We start from the raw sequence: 18,703 nt of genomic DNA, 5'->3' as shown, positions 1-18,703 counted from the left end.
GAGAAGACCCTGGCCACACACACACATAAGGTGGTACATGAAGGGTGACTCATATAAGGGAGTCTGGGTGAGGCATCTGCTGAGACACAGGGCTTCCCTTCCACTCTTGACCTTGGTCTCCATCAGTTTAGCTGGCAATGTTTGTTAGCATAGTCTCCTCTCATGGGAAGAACTGTTGGGACTCACTGAGGGACTTCTTGCCATCTCCTAGCTGGAGCCTAGAGATCTTAATGGTCCATCCTGGACAGTCTTGCACATCACGGAGGAACCCCAGGTAGGAGAGGACTGGAGATCTGCCTGGCAAGCCTGTAGTTGTCTGTGGAGCTGGGGCTGCTGGCCTGGGTAGCTGTTACTTCTCATCATCCAGGACTGAGCATGTTTAGGGACTCTGATGATGCTGCTTGCTAAGCACTGTACACACTTCATCATCATCAAAGCCACACAGGTAGGGACAGTAGGTTCCCAACAAGAGCTTCCTAGCTCTTAGCCTCACTGCACATGTCTCTGGCCTCCCAGCTCCCCTGGGGTGGGGAGTGGTCTGAAACTGGGCTAGCTTTGTGCCTGCCTTTATCTCTTTTTCAGAAGAGACTATGGAGCCATCCCCAAACTGACCTTGGCTCTCCTACTCTCATATGCTCCCTATGTCTCTACTTCTTGACCAAAGCCAAAACATCCTATGGCTGGACAGTAGACCAAACCTTTGGGGCTACCCCAAGTTTCACACATCCTATGTCACGTACAGCCACACAATAGCTAGCCACACAATGCTTGGGAGCCTGAAACGTGGCAGGGTGCAAACTGCGGGAAATCTGGCTCTTCTTAGCAACACAGCTGGGATGTAAGAATGGGATGAAGATGCAGAGAAGCCACAGAGGACCCAGGTCCCAGAGACAGCACTGACTCCCGGATGTCCTTCTCCTCTGCCTGTGCTTTATACGAATGAGTTAATCTTTGACTTCTGCTCCCTCTGGCCAGACTGACATTCTGGCACTTGCCTTTGAGCCCCCATCCATGGCCGACTCTCACTTCAGGGATATTTTTTCAAGGAAAAGAAACCACCCCGCTGGCACTGTTGTTTCTAATCTCAAGAGTTTTGAGGGCAAGAGTTACATGGTGAGATGCAGTGTGGTAAGGCCCTGACCCTCAATGCCTGGCTGTGCTGCCCAACATTGCGTTTTTGGACTTTCAAGATTGCCCTTCTGCTGCCAAAGATGCTGCAGTAATGAGTACTAATGGTCACTGGATAGAAAACGTCTTTTCAGGCTTCTGGCATGACTTCTTGCCACTGACGGGCACTGCCTCACCGTGAGCCAGGCTGTGCTTTCCATAGCACCCTCTTCCCCTTCCCACCCCTAGCCCTGGGTCACCCAAGCTTGACTTGGGGCAGTGCCCTGATTGTGGGGCTCTGAGCATCCCCGGGGAGTTGCAAGAACTCCCTAGGGAAATCTCTAGGCACACGGCTCAGTGTCTAGAAGTCATGAGAGCATGAAATATAACACAGGCTTTACTGTAAGTAACTGCAGATCTTAAGAAAGAATACAAACAGCTTGAAATCAGGCTGCAGGGCAACAGCCTCCACAAGCTCCTCCCTCCCCGGGGAAGGCGAAGCTCAAAGGCCTGCTTTCTGCTCCTAGGAGCAACTGGCCTGGTTACGCTGGGTTTGCATCTGCCCACAGCATGCACCCAAGCTCCACAAGTGACCTATGGGTGATATAAGAGCAGTCTCTGGACTGGAGAGAACCCCACCAGGGAGGGGAGAGTGTGCCCCTTCCGTCACTCACTCACATCACACAGTCATCATGCACATCATCCCCTGTACAGTCTCAGAACAGCAATATTCACCTCAGTGCCCACGCGACACACACACACACACACACACACACACACACACACACACAGAGAGAGAGAGAGAGAGAGAGAGAGAGAGAAAGAAAGTATTTGGAATGAACTAGGGAGGCCTTCCCAACCTAGCACTCTCATGGCTAAGCAGCATTTGATATTAAAATCTCTGGTCTCCTAAGACCTGTTTCCAACTACCACTCAAAGTGGTAACAGACCATTCAGAAACAGCATCAAGGGATTCTACAAAGCTGACTCGGAACCCAGAGCAGGAAGGCCCTCGGCCATCATCTGCTCCCTACATTTTTAAGCAAAACTGGGAAGAAGGAAGAGTCATGCCAGATGCTGAGGGGCAGGCAGGGGCCTCGCCCGCCTTGCCCCGCCACACTCACTGGCCCACCTAGCTATACCTGCTTCACGCTGTGGGCTTTGAAATGGCTTTTTTTTTTTCTTTTTCAGAAATGGATTTTTCTGAAGAATAAGTTAGATTTAGTTTCATCAGCCCCAGTACGCTAGTGAAAAAGCATTGAAGACACTGGCCAGCCAGGTGGCCGCTGAGTGACGGTGAATCTAAGTGCCCTTCATCTACAGTGACTCTATAAAAGGTTTGCATTCATGGTTTCGCCAATAGGCCACTTGGCACCTGAGCTAGGTAACATCTGTACTTCTGTGTCCAGATGTCTATGAAGAAAGGCCTTTGAGGGATGTTGACCCCAAGGTAGTAAATGGGAAGTTGGTATGCCCAGCAGAGCATCATCCTCAGCTGGGAGCTGAGGGCTGTGGCCATTTCAACACCACTCTCAGAAGCTGAGCAACACCAGGACTGCCCAGGCTCTTCCTATCCTCCTGGATATCCATCTTTCCTTTGAATCACAGTGGTGCAAGCAAGGTTAGTTCTGCTGGGATGCTCCCATCTCAAGCAGCCTTCTGAGAGTATGTGCAGAGGCCACCCAGGCTACCCAGATCTGCCCTGGTTCACAATGAAGCCTTCAGTCCACATGCCTCGTTGTACTTGGGTGGCTCAGAGGTAATTGTTGCTACTTCAAATTCACTTCACACAGGACATCCCAGGTCAGTCCTGCCACCAGGCCTATCTCAGGTTCCATGGTACTTCGATGTGGCTGAGAAGTACATGCCAAGGATGAGCACTGTGAAGACCTCGTCATGCTGAGGCTGTGTATACTGAGAAGACCTCATAGGTGTCAAGACAAGATTGAAAGGAGGAGTGATAAGACCTACTAGAGGCTATAGCATGTGGCAGAAGCACCATCCATCGTCATGCTCCCAGAGGTTTGCCCAAAGTGGGGGCACCCAAGTAGAGATGACCTTCCCCGACCTACGATCCGGGGGCTTCCTGTGGAGGAAAGATGGGGCAAAACACGAGGGATGCCCAGAAATCTCCAGTTCTTAGGGGAAAAAGCTCCAGCACAGAGGAGCAATCAGGCCTGATTCCAAGTCTGTCTATCATCAGAATTCGTCTCTGTGTGCAGCAAAGCAAAAAAGCTGTGTGGGGTCAGCTTGCTTGGTAGCTGGCTGCCAGCTTGCCTAGGCAAAGCATTCGCCATCTAAAGCCACAGTGGCCATAATGGATCAACCCAGTGGAGCAGGGTACAGGCTCCATGTTCTCCTGTATGACTGTCAAGGAAAGGGTTGGGCACACTGAAGCTGCATCAGCTACTGGCTGCCATTATTCTCACTGTGCATGGGCCTGTCCTCTGCTTTGGGTTCTAAGGGAAGGCGAGGAGAGACCTCTGTTGTGAGATAAAATCCAACCCACAGCAGGTCCCTATTCAGCTCCTTGAGAAGGAAGAGGTCTAACCTAGATTATCATTCCTTGGGAACCACAAGACACTTGCCTACAGGGTTTAGAAAGCTACCCAGAGGCCCTGGAGTCAGTTGGACTGCACCTCTGTGTTCATGCTGCAGATGATTGTGTGTGCTTATCTGGTGTCTATATGTCCATTTGTGTGTGTGTGTGGGGGGGGTGTTTGGGTGTGTGTGTGCACATGTGTGCACACGAGTCACTGATGAATGTCCACAAATGACAGCTTGGATAGAGACTGCCCTTGACCTGCCTGTCCAGGTCAGATGGGTCAGGCAGCAGCTCTCCAGCTCTGGCCAGCGAGAAGATCACTTAGATGTGGTGCCTGAGTCCCTTCTGGAAGGAGAGGGTTACATGCAGAAGCTTGCATGTGGTCCAGGTGCCCACTCACTCCAGGGTGCTCCAATGAGAGCAGCAGTCACCACCCCCTTAGACAAGACAACCTGTGCCCTGCACCAGAAGCTCCGGCACAGCTGGAGAAGCTGAAGTTAGAACTACAGGCCTGGTGCCCAAGAGCACAGCTGCCCTCAGTGAGGTTGAAAGCTCCCCTATCCATCCCTCCCACCATCCAGGGATTAGCAAGCCAAGCCTGGGAGAAGTCAGAAAGGCTTATGGTCTCCGTGCACGTGAGCCCATACCAGGAATGAATCATATCATTATGGCAGGATTAGAAGTAAAATGCCATTAGAAAGTGCTGTGCACACCCTGCTTTAATAAGGTCAGCATCAGCAGGCAGCAGGGGGGCCAGTGCACGAGGCTGCAAAGCCCCACACCTCCTCCCACCACAGCAGAGGCCCAGGGAGACAGCACTAGGCCGCCAGCACAGCTGGCATCCACAGGGGAACAAATGTTCTTTATGCCAAGGCAACCCAGGCTCAGCCCTTTACCCAAACCTGCTAAGAATTACTTCCCAAATCTCCCTCACCAGGTACCCCTAACAATACCCCCTCCCCAAGAGTTCCATACTCTAACCCTGCCTATGCTTGGAAGGAATGGAGAATCAATCAATTGTACTTCACAAAAAATTCATGTGCTATTAATCTGCTGGGCTCCCTAATGGCAACGCCCAGGTCTTTGACTCTGTTATCCATCCTTGCACACATATCAGGAGAATCTCACCGAGCGCTCAAGCCTGCAGGTTCTGCAGTTGCCTGCAAGGTCTGGGAGGGAGGGAGGGAGGTCTCCCCTGCCATCCCCTGCCATATGCAAAGGCCACAGAGAAGGCCACCCTGGGAAGATGTGTATATAGGCTGTGATTACTCTTCTCCATGCCAGTCAGCTTTCCCTCCTTGTAGCTTCATCAAGGGCCACCCGGGGAACAAGCTGGACAGCCCCCATCCCGGGATGAGGGTAGATACTCACAGCTCCAGGGACCTGGACAGGATAGCAGACAAGGTGAGCAGGATGCAACCATAGGGTCCAGCTTCGAACTGTGGGAGGAGGAAAGAGGACCTGTCAAATGTGCATCTCCCCCCCTGCAGCAACTTGTGTAGCCAGACCCAGAGCGCAGCCCGCCGGGGACCTGGCCTCATGGCTTCCAGCACAGTCACAGGAGTCAGTGAGTAGCCAGAGAGAGCATATCCTAGTCACATCTTCCTAGCTAGGCCTTCTAAAGGACAGAGGAACACAGAACTGAGCCCCAAAACCTGAATGACAGAAATACCTCCGTAGAGTTCATATATGACCCCAGAAGCACCAAAGCCAAAAGCAACAGAGGTGAAACATTCCATTCTGGGACCACTGTCACCTCTGACCCTGAAAGAAGGGAGCTGAGCTCTGCTGTTATTCTCCTCTGTCAGAGAATGAGACCGCCCGGCTCCTGGGTAACACACTGGAGGTCTAGGGGCACTCTCCTTGACATAGCTCTGATACAGAAGAGCTGAGCTGTGTGATCAGCAAGTACGCAGCAGATGTAGAACAGGGCTGGCATCCACTGGAAGCTAGGGAGTGCCTGCCTTCCCTACCAATTTATTATTTTAAAAGGGGTTTTAAATACCCACTTTTGATTCGCTGGTTATCTTGGGTTTGATTTGTCTGGTATTAAAATGTTGCTGATGCTGCATCAGGTCTATTTTGCATCTCAGCCACCCCGCCTGGCTGTGTGGCTCTGCCACTCTGAGCCTGTCACATGACTGGAGAGATGTTTCTGAACTTCCTGGTCCCTAAGCCCTTTTCTCCGCTGTACAATACAGGCAAAGTAGGAGTCTCTGCTTACAGCAGGGTGCAAAGCACCTATAGCAGGGCCAGCCTGGCACCCACAGCAGCTATGGTACACTATGGTTCAGCACAGGGCCTGCTGCTATTCATGCTGGTTCTGGTATTACTATGGTTTGGTTTGGGTTTGGGCAACTTGACACAAGCTAGAGAGACACCCAGTAAGAAGATGCTCAATTGAGAAAATGCCTCCACCAGATTGCCTGTAGGTAAGTCTATAGGGCATTTTCTTGACTGACGATTGATAATATATTTCATTATTATCTCTTGGAAGCTTGTTCTGTTCTAATGAGAGACAGAGAGGGAGTGGATCCAGGTGGGAGGGGAAGTGGGGGTAGCTGGGAGGAGCTAGGGGAGGGGAAACTGTAATCTGAATGTGTTATATGATAAAAGGATGTATTTTCACTAAGAGGGGAGAGAGTAAAAACGAAAAAATTTTAAAAATAAAATAAAAAGGCAGTATGAGCAAGCCATGGGGAGCAAGCCAGTCAGCAGCACTCTTCTGTAACCTCTGCTTCACTTCCTGCTCCAGGTACCTGCCTTCAGTACCTGCCTTCACTTCCTGCCTTCACTTCCTGCCTTCAGTACCTGCCTTCAGTACCTGCCTTCAGTACCTGCCTTCAGTACCTGCCTTCACTTCCTGCCTTCAGTTCCTGCCCTGACTTCCCTCAGTGAGAGAGTATGGCCTGAGAGTTGTAAACTGAAATAAACCCTTTCCTCCCAAATTGTTGTTGGCCATGGTGTTTTATCCAAGCAATAGAAACCTCAACTCAAACAATAGCCTACAGAAATGAAGAGTCTACAGCTCCCAGCCCCAAACCAGTATGAAATTTTGCTCGTCCCACTTTGGGCAGGATGAACTGTATTTGAAGATGCAGTTATAATAGTCCTCCTTGTATGTCAACAATAATTTTTGGACTTAAAGCTAAAAGGAGAAAAGGCTATTTTTGACAAGCATGATGTAACTGAGTACATTTTCATTTTTTCCTTGGCCACCAAGAAACTCAGAATCAAATATAGTATTCCAGTTCGGAAACTATTACAGCTCAAGGTTCTAATAAAATTATCTTCCCTTTAAAGTGCAGTCTTTGTTTTCGCCCTGTAATTCAAACAGGCAGTTAACTGATCATAAAACCATAATAGTGAGTGAAGTTCCTGTACCAAGAGCATGTTCCTCTAGGCACGGGAGTGGCATCTGGGATCTTGCACTGGCAGGCTGAGAGAAACGAAGACTTGGGCCCACTGCAAGCTAGAAATGAACATGAGGCCAACCTGGGCTACAGAGAGACCCTCTTTCAAAAATAAACAATACATGAGACTGGTCTCTACAAACTGCGACCTGAGAAGCAGGTGGGCATGTCTGCTTGGTAGGGGTGACTCAAAAAGAAAAAGAACTTAAAATGTGTGGCGAGCAGCTTGGTCAGAAGAGGGTGGCAAGCCCCTCTGAAAACACCCGAGAGGCCTCACAGGAAGCTGAGTGTGGACAAGGAGGGTTTTCTGGACAAATGATGTAAGCACGTTCCAGGCAAGGAAAGAGAGTGTGAAGGCCCAGCGGCTGGCCTGAGGAGCCCACAGAGCCCCAAAATCACTGCTCATTTTATGAACAATCTTAGCTCTTTCTATGACAACAACAAAAATGAATGAGCCTCAACTTAAACGAATCAAACATCTAAAACCTGTGACCTCAAGTCAGACACTTGGTGCTGTGGCTTCTACAGTGAAAAACAATGATAACTAAGACCCTGCCTTGCATACTTCCCCAGTTATTTATGGTGCGTGTTCTCAGAGACAGCTCCTGGGGAAGGGACAGCTGCAGAGTGATGGCCCTGTCCCTCCTTGGGGTGACCCATGCCTGGGGAGTGCGGGTGACAGATCCTGGGTGCAGCTTTAATACCACCTTGTAGTTGTTCTAGGGAGCTCTCCCTCTGTCTCCCCTTCCGCTACAGTCTCCCTCTTGGCTTAGGGGAAGCCTCGTCTTCAGGATCCGTGTCCCTGGCCAAGCCCGAGGAGCCTATCACCCTGCAGCAGGGCTGTGGTAGAGCTGTGAGCATTCGAGCCACTGAAGCGGAACTCACCATTGCACAGTGGGAAGCTGTTACTGCGCAGTGTGACATGGTCCCAGTCTTTATGATACCTCAGACAGTGCTTACTTTGGGCTCCCAGGGAGTAGAAAATCCAACCCAACTTGGCCAGGTTGGCCCTCTTAGGACACAGCTGAATGGTACCAATATTCCATCTTGCTTTCAAAAAATATTTATTAAAATTATCTCATCAAATTCAAGCTGCCAAGACATGGGAGGCCTCAGGGCATCCTGATGGTATGAAAGGTCACCTGGGCCGGAAACAATGTCTGGGGCCACTTGGGAAGAAGGGGACGTTCTCCCAGCACAGCTCCGGCTCTGGGAAGACATGAGCCCACCAAGGTATTCAAGGTCCAGCTGGACAGAAACCTGGGGTCACTAGACACCTCTCGAGTGGCAAGCAGCAATGAATGCTGCATGGACACTGTTTATTTTGGGCGGCGGTGGCATACATTTCCCAGCCTGGCACGAGGAGTCTCTCTTAAGCACGGCCCATGAAAAATGGATTTGGTGTGTTCAGTGCTGAGGCAGCTCAACTGCTTCCAGCAAAAACAGAAATTAAGCTGTGGGGGGGAAGAGACTGTTTCCAGAGGAATGGGGGCCAGGTATTGGCTAGACTGGCTGCCCTGGGGAACCACAGCTGGCGAGGAGGCATACCTAGAGCCTGAAGGTTAAATTGAGGGACCCTCACCTGACAGCAGGCCCTTCTCTCTGAACTCCCTCATGGCTTCTGTCATGTACGAGCTTCAGGAAATCCAGGGCACAGGCTGAGGCACAAGAGCCCACTTGCAGGCAAGGATTGAGGCCCTAGTGCCAAGAGTCACCATCACAGGGGCAGTGGCCTGACCCCAAAGCTTTTCCTTGACTGCACTATGGCCACTCCTTGGTCCTCAATCGCTTTCCTTCCATAGCTAGGATAGCTCCATGTTCCATCTGCCTCAGGGGACAACCTTCCATGGGTTTCCCTTAGGCACACTGCTGTGCCCTCAGACACCTCCATTCAACAGGCAGCCCTGGTTCTACTCACTCGGAGTGCCTGTACTTCATGTAGAACACATTTTCCCATAGGAGCTCAAGAGTCTTCACTGATAATAGAAGCTATTTTACTGCTCCACCTTCCATTTCTAGATGGGGGTTCAAAAGGGCTTTTCCAAGGCCAAGGCAGGTACCTAGGCCCTTGCTTCAAGCCTTCTCATTGCTCTCCACAAAGGTAGGAAACTGCCACACACCCTGCAGACACCCTGAGGAGTTATCACAAGAAAAAAAAATAGAAGTAGAAACGGCACAAGTGACAGACAGCTATTCTAGGACCCTCTCGACATGTTTCCCCCTCTGCCTAGACCTGAGGTAGCTGCCCTAACTAAGATGACCATGCAGGCCCCAGCTCTCCTGGACTGCCCCAGAATGGAAAGCAATGGTTCTAGGATGAACAGGCTTCAGTGGGGCCAGTGTCCCGTGACCATGCCTGTCTACCATTAGTCTCAGTGTGGGACTGTTTTCTTAACAGGGAACATCTGGTGCTGTCAGGGTCAGGATGCTTCTGGGGCTGTGCTAAGACCCTCAGGATCTTCAGGGGGAAGGGCTGAGAAAGGATATCTAACAGTAAGGACTTCAGGTCGGGTCCCACCTCCAGTCAATTCTCCCTCCCTAGGCTCATCACTCGACACCCTACCCTCCCAGAGCATTTCCTGATTCTCATGGAGCAGGTATACTTCCTTCTTTATCTGCTCATGCCATGAAGCTAGGCCTCATGCACAGCCTGTGAGGCAGGCATGGCTGGTACCTAGGCATGCCAAGTGAGGTAACTTAGGTACAAAGCTTCAGGATAAAGCCTGAGTCTCACAGCCTCTCAGATCCAAAGCCAGGCAGACTACTCCATGAGCCACATCCTTTGCTCCACACACCCTATAGCACCTTTCCCAGTGAGGATTACAAAAGCCCTAGGATTTCTCCTGTCCAACCTGGCCATAGGCCATGAGCCAATCTCAGAACCAGTGGTGAAGTGCATCCCTCCTTGAGCAAAGCAGGCACTGTAGGGTCCTGCATGGTTCAGCCTGCCTCTCCAGGACACTAGTGAGGTCCTGTGCCAAGCAGGGTCTCCTCCAGCCCCACAGAGAGAGCTGCTTCCTTGTCACCTCCCAGCTTCTTCTAGAACTCTCTCTGTTAATTCACAGTCCAGCCTTCCAGAGTGGCTGCTTACTTCAGCAGAGGGAAAGCCCTAGAAAGTCAAGCCTCAGCTTGGCTCCTGATCCCAGATGAAGCCCAGTTGCTACAGCTCCCTAGGCCTTGTGATCACAACCAGCCTTGGAGGATGTCACGGAAACTGCCTCCTTCCCACACCCACCCGTCTCCGACCTCCATCAGCACATTCTTCCCAGTGTCTTTGCCAACCCCAGGAAGGAAATGACCAGAGCCGTACTCCACCAACCACCCTCTTCATAGAGAAATCGGAATGTTTAGCAATGTTCATGCCGCCAAAGAAATGACTGTGCATACCTGATGAATGCTCTGCTGGATAAAAGTCACCAGGTCCTCAGAGCTGGTCAAACTATACAGTGTGAGCTGTGAAGAAACACACAGAGTGAGCCACATGTCCCCAGGGACTGTGCCCATGCCGGGTCAGGCCCTACCAAAAAAGAAAAAGTGCATGGGCTGTTGTGAGTGATTCTGGGCTGTCCAGCATCGCTGAGTGAGTTACGGGTTATCCTCCGGTGAAGTCCCTGTACTCCCCTGACATGGTGCACAGGGATCACGGTCCCTGTGTGGAGGCTAAAACAAGGAATAGGAGAGGCAGGGAGGAATCACTTTTCCATGTCACCATGGACAAGCCAGGTCAAAACCCAACAAGCTATACTCAGGCAAGTCAGGAAAAAACACATTTCCAGAAAACATTAATCAAGCAAGGTCCCAAGTGAGGGTTCAAGGGTCACATGTGCGTATGGCTGGGTCATAGGAAACAAACTGGCTAGAACAAACGGTGAAGGCATATCAGGCTTTGAGTATCTTTGCTGTGTCCAGGTTTTCAATAATACACAGTATCCTTCCTATTTCTTCCTTATCTTGCACTTAGGCTGGGCTGATGTCTGCTGCCCCATACTATCAACTTCCCCTCCCCCACTTTCTACATTCTCATGCCTCTCCCCATTCATGTGAATGCTAGAAAAGATACTAAAGATTTGGGAAGGGCAGAAGGTCAGCACAACAAGGAACACTGCACACAGGATACTGAGGGTACCTCTATACCAATGCATATGGAGGGGAATGAGGGGACACACTGGGCCTCTCAGCCACTGAACCAGCTCTGACCATGCCAAACCATGCCAAACCATGCCAAACCACCAAGCCACTCAGCTCTCCCCAACCCCCAAAGGGCAGGCAGGATTCTGGGGGCCTGGGCTGCAGGGATGGCCAGCCAGCCCCAGCTGGGGGAGGATTTACTTATATGAAAGGAGATAGTCCCCAAACAAAGCCAAAGGTGGCACGATATTTTTCCAGAAAGCCGTACTGTTTCTAAGACTCCATCTGCTTTGTATTTCCCTGTTGGACTGAAGTGCGGTGTTCCTGAAGCCCTAAAAAGGAAAAAAAGGTGCATAAGTCCTCTACCAGAGGAAAAGGCTCACCCTCCAGCCAGCAAGACCACATGTGCCATGAAATGAAAGGGGACAGGAGTGGCAGCTCCAGAGGGAACAGAGAGCCAAGGGCTTCTCGTTTTTTCTGTTATGAACTCACCCACAAGTCCAGGGCATGGAAAAAGAGAGTGGTGGGTGAACTTGGAACAACCACGCCTATGTCTGGCAGGAGGAGGCCCAACTCTCCCTTACAGTTGGCAAACACATCTGCAGAGGAAGGACTGCTGACTTGCCACTGTCTTCATCCAGGGTAAGGATTCCAGCCATCCTCTTAGAAGCCTCTCCACCCATGCAGACTCCCCCAGCAACAAAAATGGGAGTGTAGCCTGGGGCAGCTCTGACTAACAGTAGGATTTGGGTGTGGGACCCACTTGCCACCAACTTCTATGTGGCCTGGGACACATCATCTTTCTTCTCTGGGCTTTTGTTCCATAAGCTCTTGAACCCTCTACCCTTAGAGATACCAAATAGACAGGTGCCAAGGTTAGTTACCTAGCATAGGGTACCAAAGGCAGGTAGCCATAGCCGACAACCCAGCCCACAACTGATGTGATACTGCCAGAAGCATATCACATTTATCATCCACCATCTACTTACATTAATAAATGATTCATACTGATAATGTTATTATATCTAATACATATCATTTATTTATACTTACTCATTTAGTTCTCACAACCATTAAGTCATCATTATTATCACCCCATTTTCTAAACAAGTCAACAAATGAGGCATAGGGAGGTGAGGTCACGTCCCAAGGCTCCACATCTAACAAGCAATGGCTTTGAGAGTCTGTTTCAGAGAGCCCCCTTTCTTAAGCACTATGCTAAAGTCATCAAACTGATCCCCAAACCACTTCCTTCCCCAAAGCGTAGCCACAGTGATGATTCCACCCTAGGGGTGAGGCTGGAGATCTAGAAAATGGCAGGGACAAGCTGATGGTGGTCATGGTAACCGAATCCAGGGACTAGGCTACGGCCTCAGCCACTCACCTCTCTATCTCATCCTCACCGTAATGAGGTTATGGTGACACAGGCAGAATATGCTTTGGGGTCTTGGATGCTGGCATACACTGCTGAGTCAGCCTGTGGCCCCAAGGGAAACACTAAGGGGCACTGAGTTGCAGGGTTTTTTTCCTGTGCTTTCCAAGTCCTGTGTGGCAGGCAGGCAGAAGCACATCCTCCTACATGAGCCTGGAGTTTGGAAATCAGCAGAGCCCAGCTGCCCAGCATACAGACCAGGATAGCCTCAGCCAGCAGCTAGGCCAGGACAAGTTGGGGATTAAATACAACATGGCCCCCAGAACCACTTACAGTGCAACCACGGCTTGTTCTTTGCCTCCAGCTCGCCACAGGATGTCGGCAATGGCCAGGGCAAGGCAGCGAGTCCTCTGGGCATCTGAGGGCTGCAGCCGGCTGATGAGAAAGGGGACATGTTTAGGTTTATGAAGGCACAGAGCAACACAGGCTCACCCTATGAGAGATGTCTAGGTGGCTCCTCTACACAATCCCATCAGCTGGGGACAGATGAGAACACAAGTAACCAGGAGCCAGGTCCCTGGGGTAGCCTGAAGGATGCTATCATGCTGCCAACTGAAACAAGTGTGTGACTGGCAGCAGTGGCCGTTCTGTGATGGGGACTGGCTCTCCCAAGACCTCTGAGCCAAGTGCATGTGAACCCTTTAAGAAGCTGTGAGATTCATGGAAAGCAAAGGACAAAGTGGGGCTGGCAGAGATGTCCTAGAGAAAAGGCCACTAGGGTGGACCTCTGGGAATTGGGGGGCAGGAAGGCACAGGAGAAGAAGGTCAGAGAGCGTGGCAGGACACAGAGCAGCAACGTGTAGGCACAGGGTAGCTTTGGGAAGCTCGGCCAGGCACCACATCTAAAGCTGCTGAGCCGTTGTGCAATAAAAATGGTGACTAAGAGGTTCCTGGGGCATGGCAAGAATAAGAGGGAGGAAGGCAGTGGCCAAATATAGCCGCTCCTTTCCACTTGACATTTCCAGGGCTCCTTCGTGCTATGCCCCTTGGCTTTCCTCTGTGCTCTGTGGATCTCCCCGGCATTCTCGCAGAGGCTGGCTCGAGTCTCTTCCTAACCAACATGAAGAGAACCTGCTGGGGGTAGGGCAGAATGCACACAGGAGAACTCCAGGTTTTCGCTCACCAAAAAAATGCTTGCCCTCCACACCAAGATGTGTGCGGAGAAAATGCTGGAATCTAACACACACACACACACACACACACACACACACACACACACACATACACACACACACACTGCCAGGGCAAGAGGAGAGAAGCCAGGACACCACTAAATAGCTATCATGGTGGGACACAGAGCTATGCAACCTCAGCCAGGCTGTTATTGTAAATTAGAACCTAATTACTTTAAAATAAAAGGTTAGCAAGGCACAGTGATGCCTCTGTTTCCCCATTGAGAAACTGAAAGTGACAGTGAACTCCCCTCCGTGTTGGGAGCCTGAAACAAGACACTTCACATGAGCCAGGTCCCTGAAGCATGGGGAAGCTTCCAGTCACTGGTTCCAACACAACTGTCACCACCTGGGCCACATCCACAGCCAGAGGTTCACCTGACACCTGCCCACCAGGCTCCTGGCATTGGCAAGGCTGCAGAGGCAGCAAGCCGAGCACTGAAGCTCAGCCTGGGACAAAGTAAGCCAGTGACCGCCTGGTGCCTCCGCAGACTCAGGAAGCCTGCCATATTCCTCACAGGAAACAGGGACCATATCATCGCCAGACCGGATGGCCTAAGCTGTTAGGAGCACCAACCCAGGTCGGTCAGCACTTGCTAGGAAAATAACATTGAAAATAGAACTTTTTTTTTTCTGGGTTTCAGGAGAGGCTATGCCAGGGACAAAGAGGCCTGGGTGGTGGAGATGGGTTGGACGTTTACTCTTTGGATTCAGAAACTACAAACGGGTGTCGTGGCTCTCCAGATGACAGCTATGGCTTATGCGTTGCGTGCCTTGTGTCTCGTGGCTGTCTCACCTGTGCTTCACTGAACAGTTATAGTCGCTCCCCGCCCACCGTGAGTTTTGTTCTCCCCTAGATCACCTCTGGTCCCACAGTACACATGTATTCACCAGGATGGCTGAGGTGGGGCCTCTTCCCATACCCCCACCCAGATGAAAACTCTCAAACTGGTAGAGGGCATGTAAAAGCCAGCTTGAACAGAGCACACTGCCTGGTGCACTTATGGCTGAGAAAGCCACAGTCCAGGAGAAAGGGGACCCCCATCTGAGCACCCCCAGGCAATGATGGAAACAAGCAGTCCTTGCTTGCAAGAGTGACATTCAAGATTTTTTTTTCAAGTGCATTGGGGCTTTGCCTGCACTTACGTACACATGAGGGGCCAGATGTCCTGGGACTGGGGTTACAGACAGTTGTAAGCTGTCATGTGGGTGCTGGGAATTGAACCTGGGTTCTCTGGTACTCTTAACCACTGAGCCACACCCCCCGGCCCCTCCAGTCTCCATCATTCAAGATTTTAAAAACTAGCCTGGGAGATCTTAGCAAGTGCCGGACACTGATGATGAACACTCCATATGTGAAACTGTTAAACAGCCAATGAGTTCAGCACTATGGCATCCTCTTTTAAAATGAAGGACTAAGTCTTGGGAACGAAGTGATTTATCCAAGTCACAGGGAAGAAAGAGTCAAAGTGAGATGGGAAGGTGGCGCTAACTAACCATGGTTTTAGGACCTGCCACCTGCCTTGCAGCCCATCTGTCCAGCACCTTGTGACACAATCAAGACAGCGTTCTCCTGGGCCAGTCCCACCCTGGTCCCACTGGCATTGCCTGCAGCATTGCCTCTCTGAGCTGGCCTGGTTCTACAGTCCTCGCTCTGGGTCAGCTTGCAGTTAGCAGCGTCTGCAGCTCCCCACCTAATCCAGGCCTTCTCCATCTTTCTGAGGCAGAGCTTCTTGAGCTCTCATTTTCTAGATAAAACAGAGGCTCATGGAGAATGCAGTGACAGGCTGTCAAGAGGTCTGCAGTCAGTACCTGACCCTCAGGTGACAGGGAGCTCCACCCCTCCCAGTCTTGCTGCTCTGTTGCTTAGTTTACTGTCAGGGCTCTGTGTCACATGCATTCATGCAGACGTGCACTCATCCCAAAGGTGACAACAAAAGGACGGGTCACCTGTACCTGTCTACATATCCAGGACTTAAGCCTCAGCATTATCTGTGCAACAGCTTAACGGGTGATCCCCTGGTGACAGAGAAGATCCTTGTGGCCTAGACAGCAGACACAGATGTCACGGCCCCACCAGGAATCTGGCCCCCAGCCAGGCTCTTACACCAGAAGTTTTCTTCAAGAGTCTAATTCCTCCAGCAGTGTAGCCTGAAGTGCTTAGGGAGGACTGGGTGAGGAGCTACCTCCATTACGCCTGTCCAGGTGTTTCAGATAAGAGTCGCTTTGCCTTAATTATCTTGGGACAATTTGCACATTTCCCTAAAGATGTACCCATGTGAACCAAGCTTACAGAAAGTTCTGCATAAAGCTGCCAGTGTGTGCAGGCCACAGTCCCCTCATTTCTGCCCCTCTGAGGGAGGGCAGAGGACTGGCTGGCTGGGGGTCCACAGGTGGATCTGGAGATCTAGAGGCAAGCGTTCCTTCTACGTACCTCAAGTGCCATGACTTCAGAAGGGAAGCACAGTACAAGGCCAGCGGCCCGGACCCTTCTCGTTCCTACCAGCCTCTAAAGGCCTTTCCAGCCCCAGGGCTCTCTTGGGGCCTATGGAGGGGATGAGCCAAGCGGCACAGCTCCTCCCGTCCAGTGGAAAAACACCATATCCTGCCGCCTGGCTTTGTCAGCCTGACTGAGGCGAGGCAGTTGCCAGCCTGATGGGTTGAGCCGTAATGAGGCCAGACAGCCATACAGAAAACACATGGCCTTGCCAAGAGGCCTTTATTTCTGCCTGGCTTCCCTGAAAGAGCCACCCACCCTCAGCTCTGCTCTCTTAGAACTTTGTCCCTTTCTCTGGATCCTTTAGACCCACTGTGCAAGAATCCAGCCCAGGAGCTCTGTGCATGTGTAAGATCCTTGGGCTGCCAGAGCTCCTGAGATGCCGCATCACAATCCTGAGGCCAAAAGGAGCTTGTCTTAGTCTCCACCTCAACTTACTCCTTTGAAGCTGGGCAATTTTAGAGTGAAAAGGGACCTAGCATGCACAGCCCAGGAGGGCCATCTAAACCAGACATACTTGTATCATACACACACACACACACACACACACACACACACACCAGATGCAGTGCAGTTGTAGTTGTCTGCACTAGTTTTAGTAAACCAGGGCAAGGGAGGTGCTGTTGAGAAGCGCTTGGTAAACGGAGAGCCTAGAGGGTACTGGAGCATCCAACAGCTGTTTCAAACTCCAACAGCCTCAGCTCCTCCTGCCATCTCTGGTTCCCCACTGCTTCTAGAGTACAACAACATGCTATGACAGGCAAGATGTCACAGGACAGTCTTGGTTTAGCAATGGTACTGTGACCCTGAGCTAACATCAATCCATCTGTGGGCCTCAGTTTCCCCACCTGGACTGTGATGGGCTAAGGTCAAGGGGCCTACTCAGTTGCATGGCACTGGAAGGTCTTTCAAAAGTCTCTGCTTGCATTTTCTCAAGGAGCGCAACCAGAGAAGGAGTTTACTAACTACTAACTCAGAGATGTGAGCTCCCTACTACCACTACAGAAAGCCAGGTCCTGGCCAGCTGCTGTGTTCTCTGCAGCATCCGCCCTAGCACAGACTCTCCCCTCTCTGAGGGCACACAGCACCCACTGCACAAGGATACCTACTGTAGCCTTCAACTCGCAGAAGACTAGCAAGGTAGAGGCACAAATTGCAAAAGGCGCTCCTGCTTTCCTCCTGTCCCAGAACAGCCACTTGCTCTGTGCTTGTATCAGCACTGGCCGAAGCTGTGTCCCATGGCTCTCCTCCCCTTCCCTAACTGTCTGCCTGAGGCAGACCACTTCTTTGGCTGGAGACTGCAGAGTACATCGGTTCCCTTACCTATAGCCCTCTGACCAGGCCCGGCCCATGCATTTCTCCCTAAGTTTCCTTGGACTTCACAGAGCTGATGTCCCTGCTTCCCTCTCACTGAGCAGGAAGGAACATCCTGTACACTTAGCCTGAGGATCATGGGGATGTGGGATGCAGGGAATCATGAGCACCATCCAGAGCTACCAGGCCCAAAGGAAGCACTATCATTGTCCACCGGCAGGTTCTACATACACGGGGTCACACAATACAACTAACATACAACATAACCTACTCTGAGAACACAATGTAACCCGCATACAAAATATCACCCACCCCAAACAGAATATAACCTTTGTACATAACACAACCGACACACAACAAAACCTCCTAAACACATGACCCACTCAAACAACACAGCCTACCCAAATACCCCAACACAACACTTCAACATAAAATACAAGTCGCATACAACCCAACATAATCCATCTACAACACAAACCACATACAATATAACCTTCATATAACCCACAACACAGCCACAAAACACAACTCACACATAACACAACCTTCACATCCAACACAATCACACACATAACATGTCCTCCAAACAGAGCACAATTATCCCATAAAACGACGTTCACACACATGCAATACAATTCTACAAGGCATCTTTTCTACATTACACAATTCCCATACAAATATAATCACCACACAGCACAACCCCCTCAATGTAATACAACATGTACATAATACAACTCACTCATATACACAACACAGCTTCTCTCATGAAATGCAACCCACATGCAGTAATTCAAAAATAAAACACTGCCCCACATACAACACAAGTCCTCAATACTACACAATCCTCATATGAAACATAAACCCCAAGAACAACTTCCATGCTCTTTCCAGATGTGTGCCATCAGCCCCAGCAGCCAGCATGACCCAAGCCTCACATACAAACACAGCAGGCCTGCCCTCTGGGTTGTTGTCCGGGTGAACCCACTTTCTTTCTCCAGGTCCCAGCACACAGGAGCTCTATGCCGAGGACACATTGCTTCCTGCTCCTCCTCTCTCTCTCTGTCTCTCTGTCTCTGTCTCTCTGTCTCTCTCTCT

General features: G+C 50.8%; 1 protein-coding gene across 2 annotated transcripts in view; it reads right to left on the bottom strand.

Moving 5' to 3' along the window:
- Nucleotides 1-18,703, bottom strand: part of LOC110296884 (probable ubiquitin carboxyl-terminal hydrolase MINDY-4) — an 88,244-nt gene that overhangs the window by 29,975 nt on the left and 39,566 nt on the right. For both annotated transcript variants that reach the window (XM_029478745.1, XM_029478746.1), the window contains exons 6-9: nt 12,899-13,000; nt 11,462-11,525; nt 10,453-10,518; nt 5,024-5,091 (exon numbers count right to left, since the gene is read on the bottom strand). In XM_029478745.1, the coding sequence (XP_029334605.1) occupies nt 5,024-5,091; nt 10,453-10,518; nt 11,462-11,525; nt 12,899-13,000 (300 nt within the window). The remainder of the gene's footprint in view (nt 1-5,023; nt 5,092-10,452; nt 10,519-11,461; nt 11,526-12,898; nt 13,001-18,703) is intronic.

This window comes from Mus caroli, chromosome 6 (genome assembly GCF_900094665.2).
Source record: "Mus caroli chromosome 6, CAROLI_EIJ_v1.1, whole genome shotgun sequence".
In the NCBI taxonomy this organism is placed as follows: domain Eukaryota; kingdom Metazoa; phylum Chordata; class Mammalia; order Rodentia; family Muridae; genus Mus; species Mus caroli.
This window is presented reverse-complemented; position numbering and strand designations above follow the sequence as displayed.